Source organism: Drosophila subpulchrella, chromosome 2L (assembly GCF_014743375.2).
Source record: "Drosophila subpulchrella strain 33 F10 #4 breed RU33 chromosome 2L, RU_Dsub_v1.1 Primary Assembly, whole genome shotgun sequence".
In the NCBI taxonomy this organism is placed as follows: domain Eukaryota; kingdom Metazoa; phylum Arthropoda; class Insecta; order Diptera; family Drosophilidae; genus Drosophila; species Drosophila subpulchrella.
In genome coordinates, this window is record NC_050610.1 from 609,004 (window position 1) to 624,169 (window position 15,166).

The 15,166-nt window shown below is 43.9% G+C and overlaps 2 protein-coding genes and 1 pseudogene across 2 annotated transcripts; all 3 read right to left on the minus strand.

Moving 5' to 3' along the window:
- Window positions 1-966: 966 nt before the first annotated feature.
- On the minus strand, window positions 967-4,044 carry LOC119546079 (annotated as a pseudogene).
- A 430-nt stretch (window positions 4,045-4,474) lies between these two features.
- LOC119547690 (lysosomal alpha-mannosidase) lies at window positions 4,475-7,625 on the minus strand. Its single transcript, XM_037854658.1, has 5 exons — window positions 7,542-7,625; window positions 7,121-7,491; window positions 6,593-7,063; window positions 5,714-6,539; window positions 4,475-5,653 (listed from the first exon to the last, which is right to left on the minus strand). The coding sequence occupies exons 1-5, from the start codon at window positions 7,623-7,625 to the stop codon at window positions 4,475-4,477; spliced, it is 2,931 nt and encodes a 976-aa protein (XP_037710586.1).
- A 1,693-nt stretch (window positions 7,626-9,318) lies between these two features.
- Window positions 9,319-12,592, minus strand: LOC119546708 (lysosomal alpha-mannosidase). Its single transcript, XM_037853189.1, has 5 exons — window positions 12,465-12,592; window positions 12,011-12,381; window positions 11,487-11,957; window positions 10,581-11,424; window positions 9,319-10,519 (listed from the first exon to the last, which is right to left on the minus strand). Exons 1-5 carry the CDS (start codon window positions 12,543-12,545, stop codon window positions 9,338-9,340), a joined length of 2,949 nt encoding a protein of 982 aa, XP_037709117.1. The 5' UTR covers window positions 12,546-12,592; the 3' UTR covers window positions 9,319-9,337.
- Window positions 12,593-15,166: the final 2,574 nt, after the last annotated feature.

Consider the following 15,166-nt stretch of genomic DNA (forward strand, 5'->3'; position numbering starts at 1 on the left):
TGCTGCAGCTGAAACTAAATTAAATTCCGTGTCTAATGCTCGGCTCGGATTAGTACCAAACAACGCCTCAACTTGCCTCGCCTCATCGCCTAAGACGGGCAATATTAAATAATTTTTCCCATCTCCCGGGACACAGGACTCGGTATACACATATGGCATGAATTCAGGAGTTCATTGTTTTGCATCGCAGCGAAGTGAAATGGAGTAGAGCCAGGGGTGTAGCTGTGTGTGAGCCGGCTGTCCCAGCCAGGAGACGGAAGATTAAAGTCTCCCGTGGCGAACTTAATAATAAAAGCCCAGGACCAGGACCAGAGTCCTCCTGCAATGCGAGTGTGGTGTTGGCACAAAAGTATTTAGTGGGCAGGGGCTCAACCTAGGGGTATTGGGCGCAAATCTTTTTTCGAGTGCCAGACATTAGCAGCATTAGACCAACAACAAGCTATCGCACACAGATATCATTTCTACTTATATATCGTGTATATAGAAGGACCAGTCATTGCACAACGCCGAAAGCTCACAGCGAAAATGCAAACGAGGGGAAAGTGGAAGCCGCGGGTTCACCAAATAACCAAAGGACTTATGCCGACGCAGGCCGGGATTCGAGGTGTTTTCTGTGGGTGTAAGGCTCACGGGTTGGTGGGTGGGCTGGAAGCCAATGCAGCAAATGTATCTGCATTGTAAGCGGTAAATATGAGAAGCCTGCGGAGAGGCTGATACTGATAATCTCGAATCGAATTTTCCGACCCATAATTATCATTGCGGTTCGTCTATTTGGGAAGCTTTACCACATCACAGAACTTGCAGTGGTAGTTGAAATAAATAAAAGAATAATTTTCTACCAAATGTTAAAATTGGATAAAAGAAGTGTAAAACATAAGTTTAAAACTTTTAGGGAATGAAATTAAAGAGGTCTTGCAAGGCGATTTAAGCACGGTGACTAAGTAGTTTATATTAACTGCCGTTTAGTTAGGGTTCCCCCTTTTTGATGATGAATGTGCGGATTTGCATAGGATTCAAAGTGACGCTGAATTGCGAGGCGTCCTGGGATTTGTCAGCTGCCAATGGGTTATGCAGAGTAGTTAAATATTCCGGGGTTGAGGAAATATGACCCTAACCATCGTGATGAAACTTTAAGCGCTTCATGTCACTAAGTGGAAGATTGCCATCCAGGGTGGTTTCCCGAATCTCCAGCAAACTAAGATCATCGAAGATCTGGCGAGTATTGATGCTAACCACATTGCCCTCGGCTTGGTCTAAAAAGTTATCAAATCGCAGCAGAACATCTTTCTTGGAGTGCGGCTTCAGGGTTAGTAAATGAACCGACTTTGGAAAATCATTAAAGTCGGGCAACGACTTGGGCGCTTCCCGGAGGATGGTACGGCTTTTGCTGAAGAACTTGCAGAAGAGCAGGTGAATTTCTTTTTCTGCCACTCGCCCCGATGCAGTGGCTCCATCTTCAACAGCGTTGAGATAAAGGTGCAGTTTTCCGCGAGCAAACTGTTGTTCATTGATGGCCTTCCCCGAGCCATCGGCGAAGAGGTGGCGCCGATGCTGCTTCATCTCCAAACGTCCATTCTCCAAGATGGCACCTCTCTGAGAACGATCATTAAGCAGAACCATTCGCCTGCTAGCATCCTGCAGAGCCATCCTGGAGGTGACTGGATAGTAGTTCCCGCTCACGGGTTGCTCACTCAAATCGGGACTTAAATCCTCGGGACTTAAATCGGTGTAGAAGACTCAAACGGAGGAGATTTTGCTCCTAAATATGGTGACAATCTCCTTGCCCAGCTCATCGTCGCCATTCCAAGCCATTCCAACTCCACTCGGTTGACACCTTCGTAGATGCGGATCGCCTGCGAAATCCACTCGTTCACCAGCTGATAGACTTCCTTGACGGATTCACCCTCGTAAACACTGAATTCAAATGCGTCTTCTACAATTTCCAAGTCTGCATCCTGGCGGAATAAGTAATGACAAGATTGGGCTGTCTTGTACATTCCAAAGGTCTGTTTAATGTTTTCGAAAACTCCATTCATTTCAACGATCTTCAAAGGGCCTGTGTTGTTGTCGATCACCAGTTTTATAAGCTGAATATTCATACCATTAACAATGAGTTGCATTAACTTATTATAGATCCCAGACTCAAAGAATTCTGGACCAGCTCTTAGAGTGTGAACCTCTTTAAATCGTAAGGCACTTCTTCTTCTTTGGTAGCCTTTTTATCTCGAGTGGGCAGAATGCTAGGGGTTGCTTCTTTTTTATCGACCTTCTTAATGTAGTAGTTACAAATTTTTTTAATGATGCCTTGAAGACCAGCTCATGTTGGGTTTCATTGTTACGGAACTCCAGGGCCAGTCCTTTCCAGGGAACTGGGACCAATTCAGAAGCCACCACATGATCCTTCTCGTCGCTAACCTGGTAGTTATCCTCCTTCATCGGAACTCGTACGTACTGCGTAGGAAGGTGTGCCAATGGATTGTGCAAAGTGACGATCAAGTTATCAGCACTTTTATTGGTAAAGGCACACTCGCTTATATTTAGTTTCCGGCAAATTTCAAACACTCCCTCTGGCTGGTTTGTGGGAAACCGAAGAGCATCCCGGGCGGAATTGGCGCCTCGTACGATGGCATCATATAATAGGCGGTCGTAGTCATTGGGCACTTCCTGCTTCTCGGTGCCCGTGATGGCTTAGTGAAGTTGCATTACTCCCATGTTCCGACGAAGATAGTCCAAGTCTTTGGTCTGCTTATCGCTTGAAAGATCCGCAAGCACAGTCAACTGCTTGGCCGCCTGCCACATGTGGTTGCCATCACGTTCAAATCGCTTCACGGTGGGACGAGAGGTGAAATAACCCTTCCAAAAGCTTTTTGCCTCACGGGAATGGGGCCGGAAGTCCTGGGTCTTGTTTGGCCGGCTTTGAGACTCTTGTGCAGGGAGTTTAGATAGCATCCTGCGGTTGAATAGATCACATTGTACTTGGAGCCACTTGTCTGGCGCTCGCTAACATACCTTAAGAGAGAAAAGAGAAAAATCAGCTTACACAAAACCATCAACATTTTCTTACTTGATCAGTTTGTCCATGTTCTTGTAGTTCATATAGGCATTTTCGTACTGGAAATCATCGCCCATGGGCACCATTATGTGATTGGAGTGATAATAACCAGCCAAATTAGATGCGTAGTTGATGAAATCAACCACCCTGAATTTGACATTGTTGTCGTAGCTTTTTCCATCAATTATAGGATCATCTTGGCAAAGGGAATCAAAGCAGAATCCACGAGGTGCTGAGTAGTGATTGTGGAGCATGCCACTAAAGAAATCTAGTTCCTTCAGGGTCTCGCTGGCATTTCAAATCATTTCGAGGCCGAGGGTATCCACTCGCTTGTTCTTGTCATTCTGATCCATGCGTGCGAAGAATTGAACATCGAGGCCTGTTCCCTGGAGTTTCCAAAGGCATCGACTGCCAGCCGACGCGGGGACGCCCGCAAGCCCCAAAGTTATCTGTCAGGAACCTTAACAATGTGTAAAATGTATAATAAAGATAATTTTCCAGAGCTCCGTTCATACTTTAATACAACGGCGAATTGATCAATCACGCTCTGGTAATTAACGGCAGCTTCATCGTTCATGCTCCAGGCACCACCAGTGAACTCAAGACGTCCCTCGTTCACCAACTTCTTCACTAGTTGCTTCTTGCCCACCACTTGGCGAAAAAACCGGTCTTCACCTTAATAAATCGACGTGAGTCCTTGCTGAGTTCCGCAACAACCGTATCGAATATATACTGCACTCGGCATGCTGAATGTTGTGCTTATTGCTTATAGTACTGATCGACCGTTTTTAGCCAGCCCAAAACGTCATGAGAGTGGGGCACCAAGTGAATATTGATCGTACTCGGCCTTGTTTCAGAACACGACTAATAGGGACGCATTTTATAACATTTGATTCCACAACAATCTAAAGTTTCACTTACCTCAAAGCCTCAGACAGCCTTACACTAACTTTATAACTTTATAAAAATGTTTTCACTTTTATAAACACCATAATGGGGGTTATCTGATAAGTAATCAGCACTTCAGAATGTTTTGAATTTGAACCACTCAATTACCTTAGACCCAGCAAAGAGTTTCAAAGGGTAAGTGCCTTGCGTTTTATTCGGGCCACATGCAGTGCTCCAGTTTTGCTAATATAATCTTATTTTACTCATAAGCTTATCAGAAATTCGGCACCAATTGCAGTTCTTATCACTTGATCTTTATTACTTAAATGGATTTTAATTGAGGATTGTCCACTTAAAGATAATAACAATTTTACGACTCCAAGCCACTTAAGTTTTTCAGAAATTCAGTGAATTGAGATTTAATCTCCAATAAAAGTGAAAACCCACACTTGCAAAAGTGACGGAAAATGACTGTGAACCCAAGAATTGATAACTTAGTCATAATCGGTAGTAATGTGTTTTTATTTTCTGTCCTTAGTCTGTTTCAATAATAAATGTCCGAATTTGCATAGGATATAAAGTAACAATAAACTGCGAAGCTTCATCGGATTTGTCAGCTTTAAGTGATTTATGCTGAGCCCTTGAGAATTCCACAGCTGATGGGCTATATCCGGATTCCTGGGCATGGAACTTGAATCGCGTCATATCGTCCAGTGGCATGTTCCCATCCAAGGTGGTTTCTCTAATTGCCGAACCACCCAGACTGTCGAATATTTCGCGCACGTTGAAGCTAACTACTGTTCCCTCAGATTTGTCCAAAAAGTTTTCAAATCGTAGTAAAATTTCATTCTCAGTGAAGGGCTCCAGGGTGAGCAGATGAATCGACTGCGGAAGATCACCGAAGGCTGGTGTAGTCTTCCTCGTATCCTTGCCGATTTCACTAGCCCTGCTGAAAAACTTCCAGAAAGGAAGGAATAGCTCTTTTTCTGTTTTACGTTCCATAACGGTATCTCCATCTTGCACAGAATCAAGTACCAAGTATAACTTTCCTCGGGCTATTAGCCCTTTGCCATACTGCGTCTCATTAAGAGCTTCGCCCACACCACCACCATCGTTGAAAAGATGGCGGCGATGAATTAGCATCTCTAGGGCGCCATCCTCCAAGCTGGCTCCTCCCTGGGAACGATCATTCAGTAGAACCAATCTCTTGCTCTCATCTTGTAAAGCTATTCTGGATGTGACTGGATAAAAGTTACCGCTCACAGGTTGGCGACTCAAATCGGAAACAAAGTCCTCACGCTTATTCTTCTCGCGTTTCATTAACTCGCGGCCATTGGAATCGGTGTAGAACACTCCCTTTGAAGAAATTTGACTCTTAAAGTTTGTGACAAACTCGCTGCCCAGATTATCGTCGATGGAAATTGGTCCTACCAACCATTCAAACTCCACCCGATTGACATCCTCGTAAATGCGGATCACTTGCGAGATCCAATCGTTTACCCGCTGGTGGACTTCCCTGACTAAAGTTCCTTCGTAAACTGTGAATTCGAAATCATTCTCAAAAATCTCAATATCCCCATCTTGACGAAATGTATATGCACAAGAAGTGTGAGTCTTGTAAACGCCAAAGTTCTGGACAATTTTCTCAGACACGCCGTTCATCTCAACCGACTTTAAGCGTCCTGTTTGGTTGTCAGTTACCAGTTTGACGAGCTGTGGGTGAGATTTTACATAAATTAGACATTTTTGTACCACTTATTTAAAAAGACTTACTGAATTTTCCACAACAGTCTCGAAATTATAACTTTCTCGCTGGCTAATCTTCTTTATGCGGAATGTCGGATTGCCCTCAACCTTTTTGATATGGTAACTGGCTATTTTATTCACTGTTGCCTTGAAAACTAACTCGTGCTGCGTGTCATTGGGTCGGTATTCTAAGGCTAATACCTGGTTGGCCACAGGAACTACTTCAGAAGGAACTGTTTTGCCCTTTGCATCAGTGACTTCATAGTTCTCCTCCGTCACGGGTATGCGAACATACTGATTGGAGCTATGAGCCAGTGGGTTATACAAGGTCACGACCACGTTGTCAACTCCATCCTTGGTAAAAGCACACTCACTGATGTTCAACCTTAGGCAACTCTCAAACTCTCCATTGGGCATGTCGGTGAGAATCCGCAGAGCATCGCGGGCATTGCTAGATGCTCCAATAATGGCGTCGTACATCATTCGATCGTAGTCATCCGAGACAGCTTGTTTCTCAGTGCCTGTGATGGCATCGTGATGTTGCATTACTCCCATAGAGTGCCGCAAATTGTCCAAATATTTGTTGTGCTGTTCACTTTTAAGATTTGCGAGTACTGATAGCTGCTTGACCACCTGTAACATGTGATTCCCATCCCGCTCAAATCGTTTCTGGGTGGGTCGCGATGTAAAAAATCCTGTCCAAAAACTATTCTTCTCATGGGCATATGGGAAGAAGTCTTGACTTTTGTTTGGCCAGGACTGCATGCTCTGGTGCAAGGAGTTTAGGTAGCAGCTCGGGGTGGAGTAGAAGATGTTGTAATTGGATCCAGATGCCTGGCGTTCGTTTATATACCTATTAAAAAACAAAATTGTAGTCATAGACTTTTTACTCTTACCCACTTTTACTTGATCAACTTGTCCATATTCTTGTAGTTGACTCTAGCATCCTCGTACTGGAAATCTCCGCCCATAGGGACCATGATGTGGTTAGTAATGTAGACCTCTGACATATTTTTCGCATAGGTAATGAAGTCATCTACCCTGTCTAGTACATTGTTCTCTTCGCTATCGCCATCGATAATAGGTTCATCAGTGCAAAGTATATCGAAGCAGAAACCAGGAGTGTCCGAGTAGAAATTGTACAACATGCCACTGAAGAGATTGACTCCACTCATCGATTCACTGGCATCCCAAATCATCTCCATTGTCAAGTTATTCATTCGGGTGTCCTTGTCATTATGATCCATTCGGGAAAAGAACTGTCCATCGTACCCCATGTGGGCGAATATTGCAGCTTGCTCCCGTGAGTGTCCAAAAGTATCAATCTGCCAGCCAACTCGAGGACGAGCACAGGCGCCGAAAGTCTCGTTGAGGAACCTAATCATGTCAGTTTAATAAATCACCACCGGAAAATATAACTTCCCAATTACTCACTTCAATCCCACTGTAAATTGGTCAATCACTCCCTGATAATTAACATCGGCCTCATCGTTCATACTCCAAGCACCGCCGGTGAACTCGAAACGTCCTTCATTGACCAACTTTCTGACCACCATTTTCATTGCTTCCAACTGGTCATTCCACCACCTTGCAAAGAAGGCTGTCTCCACCTGAATAAAGCGACGCTTGGAATCCTGGAGTAGCTGAGCCACAACATTGTCCAAAATGTATTGCACACCAGCATGATGAATTTTATTCTTGTAACCATAGTACGACTGATCAACCGTCTTTAGCCAGCCCACATCGTTGTGGGAGTGAGGAACCAAGTGGATGTTAACCATGTTAGCTTTGGTTGCCGGACACGACTGCAAAAGATATTTTAGAACTTTATTCCAAGTTAACAGATATGTCTCACCTCATAGCCACAAACTGATTCGGATTGTTGTACAAGGACCACCAGCAAGGTGGCCAAAAAAAAAATGCGACCGAGATATGTCATCATATGTCATGACCAAGTACTGACTTTTTTTTACCCAAGACTGCTGCTTTATAGGCAGCAAATTGTAAGGTATAATGTGATAAGAAAGTACAAGACGGTCACTGTGATAAGGTAACTTAATTACCAATTAGCGAAACTCATAAACAAATTCGAGAATGGTAACTACTGCTTTTTTTTAAGTTCGGCCACCATTCCAAGATTACGATAAAGATATAATAGCTATATTTATCTAACACTCCAACCTTTTTTCAATAACATAGAAAATGAATAGCGGTATAAGTTCAGATGTGATGGAATAAATGGAGTGACATCGTTGGATTATATAGATGAAACTCTCAAGCTGTAGAGAATCCTACAATCTTTTCATCACTACTGTTGTTTGCTTATTGACACATTCTTGAGCATGCGCGAATCTACGGGGGAAGGGGGAGGGTGGCGTTATGGGGGATAGATCTTCCCCACACCGGTTAAAATATAAAAACCAAAAAAAACAAGGAAGAACGCTATAGTCGAGTACCTCGACTATCAGATACCCGTTACTCAGCTAAAGGGACCAAAGGGAAATGGAGATATGCAAGCAGCAAAGCGAGATTGAAATGCGCCACATATCGGCGGTAGACAGACTTAAGCGCTATGGGCGTTAGAGTGGGCGTGGCATCTAGCATGAAAATTGTGGGCGCCACAGGCTTGGGCGGTTTGTGGGCGTTAGAGTGGGCGTGGCATATTTGCGTAACAAACTTGCGCTGCGCACAAGATCTCAGCGTTCATCCGGACAGACAGACGGACATGGCTAGATCGACTCGGCTAGTGATCCTGATCAAGAATATATATACTTTATGGGGTCGGAAACGCTTCCTTCTGCCTGTTACATACTTTCCGACGAATCTAGTATACCCTTTTACTCTACGAGTAACGGGTATAAAAATTAACCGCTTTTGCCCAGAAAAATAAATTTATCTAGGCCAAAACTCTAATGTTGTAACTCTGATTAAATTGATTTTTATTTGATCTAAAACTTCCTTTTTTCCATATCCCGATGTAGCTATTTACCGATAACAGAAAATTAGAAGCATATAAAAAGACTTTGCTCTGTCCACACTTTTCTTCCACACTAGCAGTAAACATCAGAGGTCTGCACATGCAGATCGATACTTAAAAGTGTCGCGAACTAAATTGTTAAGCGTTACTCGCAGAGTAAAAGCGTATAGTAGATTCGTCGAAAAGTATGTAACAGGTAGAAGGAAGCGTTTGCGGCCACATAAAGTATACATATTTTAATCAGGATCACTAGGCGAGTCGACCTAGCCATGTCCGTCTGTCTGTCCGTCCGTATGAACGTTGGGATCTCGGAAACTATGAGCTAGAATGTTGGGATTAGGCATGCAGATTCTTGGGCTTCCTGCACAAGTTTTTTTCAGCAGAGAACCACACCCAGTTAGCGCTATAGGCTAATTAGCGCAACAGGCTAGGTGGCGTTATAGTCTTGGTGGCGTGTTTGTGAAAAACAGCCGCTTCAAGCATATCTCCATCCCTCTCGCACTCCCGTTAGCTGAGTAACGGCTATATAATAGTCGACTGTTTTTTAAAGTTTTTTTTAAGTTCCGGGACCTCTCCCATGTTTGTTTCATATTTGTTTCTTGTTTCAAAAATGTATTTTTTTACATAATTTTTATATCGACCACAAACAAGTTAATTGATACACCGATAAGGAATTATTTAATCTTGATAATAAAAGTTCGGATTTGCATCGGGTACAAAGTGACGGCAAATTCCGAAGCGTCTTGAGTCTCATCAGTTGCCAGCGGCTTTTGAGAGGAGGTGTAATACTCAGCTTCTGTTCCTCTTGTTCCAGAACCCTCAGCGTGGAACTTAAATCGCTTCAAGTCGCTCAGTGGCAGATTTCCGTCCAAGGTGGTTTCGCGAATTTCTACTCCGTTCAAATAATCGAAGATTGGGCGAATGTTGAAGCTGACCACCTTGCCTTCGACGTGATCCTTAAAGTTCTCCACACGCATCAGAACCTCATCATCGTTAAAAGGCTCCAGGGTGAGAAGATGCACCGACTGGGGGAAGTCGTCAAAGCTGGGAGCAGACTTGGCAGCGTAGTTACTGCTTCCACTGTTCTGGCTGAAGAACTTCCAAAGAGGCAGGTGGATCTCCTTCTCGGCCTCGCGCTCCATGGATGTGGACTCATCCGCAGCGTTGAGGATTAGGAAGACCTTACCACGAGCAATCAAGGGCTGGCCAAACTTCTGCTCGTTCAAGGTCTCATCAACTCCGTATCCATCATCGCGGACGAGACGTCGGTGCAACATGAGTTCTATTTGCCCATCCTTCATGCTAGATCCTCCCTGAGCACGATCGTTTAGGACGGCGATGCGCTTGTTGGTGTCTTGCAGAGCAATGCGGGATGTGATCGGATAATAGTTTCCAGATGTAGGCTGCACTGCAAGTTCGGGGTCAAAGTCCTCTCGCTTGTCCTTTTCTCGTCTAATCAACTCCCGACCATTGGAATCAGTGTAAAACACACCATTGGAAGCGATCTCACTGCTGAATGTAGTAACAACTTCCGTACCAAAGTCTTGTTCAACTGGAACGGGTCCAACCAGCCACTCGAACTCCACCACGTTTTTGGTCTCATAAATACGGATGACCTGCGAGATATAGTCGTTGAAATGTTGGTGGACTTCCTTGACTAAAGCTCCATCGTAGACGGTAAACTCGACTCCATCCTCTTGGATGACAAAGTCTCCTTGATTATACTGACGGAAGACGTAGGCACCGGAGTCATACGTCCTATAAACACCAAAGCTTTGACTGATGTTCTCGGAGACTCCGTTCATTTCAACCCTCTTTAATAGGCCAGTTTTGTTGTCGAGCACTAATTTAATAAGCTAAGGGAGAACGTTAGGCAGTTAAGTGAGTGTTTCCTCCTGACATGTATTGGGGACTTACCGATGTCTGCACAATAGTCTCTTCGTCATCGTAGGTTTCAGCATTAGTCTTCTTGTGAATAGTGGTCAGATCGTTATCAGTGCTCTCCTCCCAGTCAACCTTCTTGATGTAGTAACTAGCGATCTTGTTGACGGATGCCTTGAAGACCAGCTCATGCTGAGTATCGTTGCTGCGGAACTCCAGGGCCAGGACCTGCCAGGGCACTGGGACCACTTCAGAAGCTACCACGCGACCCTTCTCGTCGGTAACCTGGTAGTTCTCGTTCTTGACTGGCACTCGCACATACTGGTTGGTTGTATGGGCCAAAGGGTTGTACAGGGTCACCACCACGTCCTCAGCACTGTCCTTGGTGAAGGCGCACTCGCTGATGTTCAACTGCAGACAACTCTCGAACTCTCCGTTAGGAAGATTGGTCAATCTTCGCAGAGCGTCGCGGGCAGTATTGACTCCACCAACGATAGCATCGTACAAAAGCCGATCGTAGTCATCGGACACATGCTGCTTCTCAGTGCCCGTGATGGCATCGTGATGTTGCATTACTCCCATTATCTGACGGAGGTACTCAAGATCTTCCTTCTGCTGGACACTCGAAAGGTCAGCGAAGACGCTCAGCTGCTTGGCCACCTGAAGTATGTGGTTGCCATCGCGCTCGAAACGCTTTTGCGTGGGACGAGAGGTATAGTACCCAGTCCAAAAGCTGTTGGTATCACTTCCATAGGGAAAGAAGTCCAGGGTTTTGTTTGGGTAGGACTGCACACTCTTGTGCACAGAGTTTAAGTAGCAGCCGGGGGTTGAGTAGATTATGTTGTACTTTGAGCCACTGGACTGACGTTCGTTGATATACCTAATAATTGGATTACAAGAATTTTAATATATAAGTAATAAGGAACCCAATTTCCTTCTTACTTGATTAGTTTGTCCATGTTCTTAAAGTTAACCTCAGCATCTTCGTACTGGAAGTCACCTCCCATGGGAATCATGATGTGGTTTGTACGGAACTTTTCAGACACTTGAGCGGCGTAGGCAATAAAGTCGTCCACCCTCGACTTGACATTGTTATCGTAGCTCTCACTGTCAATAATTGGGTCGTCGTTGCAGTGAACGTCGAAACAAAATCCGGGAGTGTCCCAGTAGAAGGTGTACAGGAGACCAGTAAAAAGCTTGACATCGCTAAGTGACTCACTGGCATCCCAAACCATCTCTAGAGCAAGATCATTCATTCGTCTGCCCTTGTCGTTGTGATCCATGCGTGAAAAGAACTCGCCATCGTATCCCATCTGGGCGTACAGTGAAGCTTGTTCTCTGGAGTGGCCAAAGGGATCGATTTGCCAGCCAACCCGAGGACGACCACATATCCCAAAGGTGTCATCCAGGAACCTTTTTTCAAATGGTATTGTGAAAATGGAACAGATGGAACCACCTCTACTTACTTCAAACCAACTGTAAACTGATCGATAACACTCTGGTAGTTCACGGCAGCCTCATCGTTCATGCTCCAGGCTCCGTTGGTGAACTGCAGGCGACCCTCGTTGACCAGCTTTTTCACAATTGCCCTGACGGTCTCCGACTGCTCGTCCCACCATTTGGAGAAGAAGGAGGTCTCAACCTGGATGAAGCGACGATCGGGGTTCTTGATCAACTCAGAGATCACGGTGTCGATAATGTACTGGACTCCAGCGTGCTGAATGTTGTTCTTGTGGCCATAGAAGTATTGATCAACCGTCTTAAGCCAGCCCACATCGTCGTGGGAATGGGGCACCAAGTGTATGTTGACCATGTTTGACTTGGTTTCATGACACGACTGCAAACCGATATTTATTCTGTTACTTCAGTCTTATTGTGAGAATAATTCTTAAAATTTCCTAGAGTCCTACGCCACCTTACCTCGTAGCCGCAAACCGCTTGGGCTGACTTTGATTTGATTGCCAATAAGGCCAAGCAAAGGACGAGTCCCAAATACTTCATTGTGAATTTCCTAAGCCCTTCACGCGGATATAAGAAATGCTCCCAGTGCAGGCACACAACTGACTTCTTTATTTTCGTAAACTGGCCCATTTATATCAGAGATTGTTGAAAGGCAACCGGTACTTGAGCTTATCTTGTATTAGGCTAAGTCAAGCATGCTTAAAAATCAATTAGGTGTACTCCAACGATAATTAATAATTTACGATTACGCTTAAAAGCACACATTTTACTTACAAATAAATTTATATTGTTGGTGTTTAGCGTTTATCTTAACAAGCCTCTATAAATAGTTGCTTCTGTTTTGACAGATTGCAGTTCTTATCAGCGGATTAATCAAATAATCTGTATAAGCTTGCAGATGCAATTATAATTGCAGTCAAAAGTTTAAGACTCAGTGAAGACTAATTAAACCCTTTCAAAAATTTATATATTCTTAAGCGCATAAAATATACCCACTTAATCTACGATTAACGGGAACAAACCTGGTCGAAAAATTTGTACAGCTGTCATAGGAATCACCAGTCTATTTATTTACAAATCTGAGCATTTACACGGTTAATACTGCCTCTGTAACATGATTTCAATTCCATACAATGGTTTTAGCTGTAAGGGTATACAATCATCGGCCTTGTCAATGGTAGCTTCTCTTCTTGTTAATGATTGATTGCATACTAACACTGTTTATGGATTTGTACTGGAAGTTATCATGAAGGAATAAAGGCCACGAAAGTATATTGATAACGTCTAAATTGGAAATTGAAAGCCCCAAGCAAAGAGCAAGTGATAAGAGCAAGTAAGGTACCAAGCTAAGGATAAATTAATCTAGAAGCAACAAAACACTTATAACGACCTGGATCTGATTGACAACAGTGGATTTTCTTTGAAACAAACGAGTGAAAAACAAGGAAGAACGCTATAGTCGAGTACCTCGACTATTAGATACCCGTTACTCAGCTAAAGGGACCAAAGGAAAATGGAGATATGCAAGCAGCAAATGCGCCACCTACAGGCGGTAGACAGATTTAAGAGTTGTGGGCGTTCGAGTGGGCATGGCAAAGTTTTTTTAAATCAATAGATAGGTATTGACGAGACCAATACATTTCAGTTAAAGTTTTTTATCTAGCACGAAAATTGTTAGCGCCACAGGCTTGGGCGGTTTGTGGGCGTTCGAGCGGGCGTGGCAAACTTTTTTTTAGATCAATCGATAGGTATTGACGAGACCAATACATTTCAGTTCCAATTTTTTATCTAGCATGAAAATTGTGGGCGCCACAGATTTGGGCGGTTTGTGGGCGTTAGAGTGGGCGTGGCATATTCGCGTAACAAACTTGCGCTGCGCTCAAGCCTACGGAATCTAAATCTAAGATCCCGTTTTTCTATCTTCGATATTTTCCGAGATATCCGCGTTCATACTTACGATTTTTTGAAGTTTGTGGGCGTTAGAGTAGGCGTGGCACTCTTCTGAAACAAACTTGCGCTGCGCAGAAATCTCAGGAATCTGCATGCCTAATCCCAGTATTGTAGCTCTTATAGTTTCCGAGATCTCAGCGTTCATACGGACAGACGGACAGACGGACAGTCGGACAGACGGACATGGCTAGATCGACTTGGCTTGTGATCCTGATCAAGAATATATATACTTTATGGGGTCGAAAACGCTTCCTTCTGCCTGTTACACACTTTCCGACGAATCTAGTATACCCTTTTACTCTACGAGTAACGGGTATAAAAACAATTTTAGCTGGACTCAGTCTCAGAGTAAAACTTAATAAAGGAATAGTTGATTTTAATAGAAATCATATTTAAACATGGTGGCAAATATTGAAATATTCAAATCAGAGTTAATTATATTTGAAAATATATTACTCACTTTAAAAAAGCAAAATGGCGATCGTAGTTATACCAGTTACTAGCGTTTCAGTATTCTAGCGTTTCCGACCCCATAATCACCATGATCAAGGGCTTGTGTCAGGGGAGTCGATCTAGCCATGTCCGTCTTTCCGTATGAACGCTGTGATCTCGGAAACTTTAAAAAGCTCAATACTGGGATTAGGCATGGAAATTCAAGAGATTCCTGCGCAGCGCAAGTTTGTTTCGTCAAGGGGCTACGCCCATTCTAAGGCCCACAATCCACCCAATATCATCCGTTTGCACGCTTATTTCTCGGAAAATATAAAAGCTAAAAAGTTGGGACTAAGCATGTAGATTCTTGAGACTCTTGCGCAGCGCTAGTTTATGAGTGACACTCGACTTTAGGGAGACACTCGACTATAGCGTTCTCTCTTTTCTTTGTTGTATTCGGTGAAAAGTACGTAATAGACAGAAAGAAGCGTCCATAAAGTATATTTATTCTTGATCTAGCTGAGTCGATTTAGCCATGTCCGTCTGTCCGTCTGTCCGTCAGTCCGACTTTCCATCTGTCCGTATGAACGCAGAGATCTCGGAAACTATAAGAGCTAGTCTTTTGGGATTTGGCATGCAGATTCCTGAGCTTCTTGCGCTGCGCAAGTTTATTTCAGCCAACGCCCACAATCGACCATAACAATAAAACCCGTCCATCGACTATAGCGTTTTTTTCTTGTTTTTATACCCGTTACTCGTAGAGTAAAAGGGTACACTAG

Excerpts from the sequence above, each read along its gene's own strand:
- LOC119547690 (XM_037854658.1), bottom strand. The coding sequence starts at position 7,625 with ATGACATATCTCGGTCGCATTTTTTTTTTGGCCACCTTGCTGGTGGTC. Across the intron at positions 7,492-7,541 it reads AATCAGTTTGTGGCTATGAG|TCGTGTCCGGCAACCAAAGC; the intron begins GTGAGACATATC and ends TATCTTTTGCAG. Across the intron at positions 6,540-6,592 it reads AATATGGACAAGTTGATCAA|GTATATAAACGAACGCCAGG; the intron begins GTAAAAGTGGGT and ends GTTTTTTAATAG.
- LOC119546708 (XM_037853189.1), bottom strand. The coding sequence starts at position 12,545 with ATGAAGTATTTGGGACTCGTCCTTTGCTTGGCCTTATTGGCAATCAAA. Across the intron at positions 11,958-12,010 it reads CAGTTTACAGTTGGTTTGAA|GTTCCTGGATGACACCTTTG; the intron begins GTAAGTAGAGGT and ends ATTTGAAAAAAG. Across the intron at positions 11,425-11,486 it reads AACATGGACAAACTAATCAA|GTATATCAACGAACGTCAGT; the intron begins GTAAGAAGGAAA and ends TCCAATTATTAG.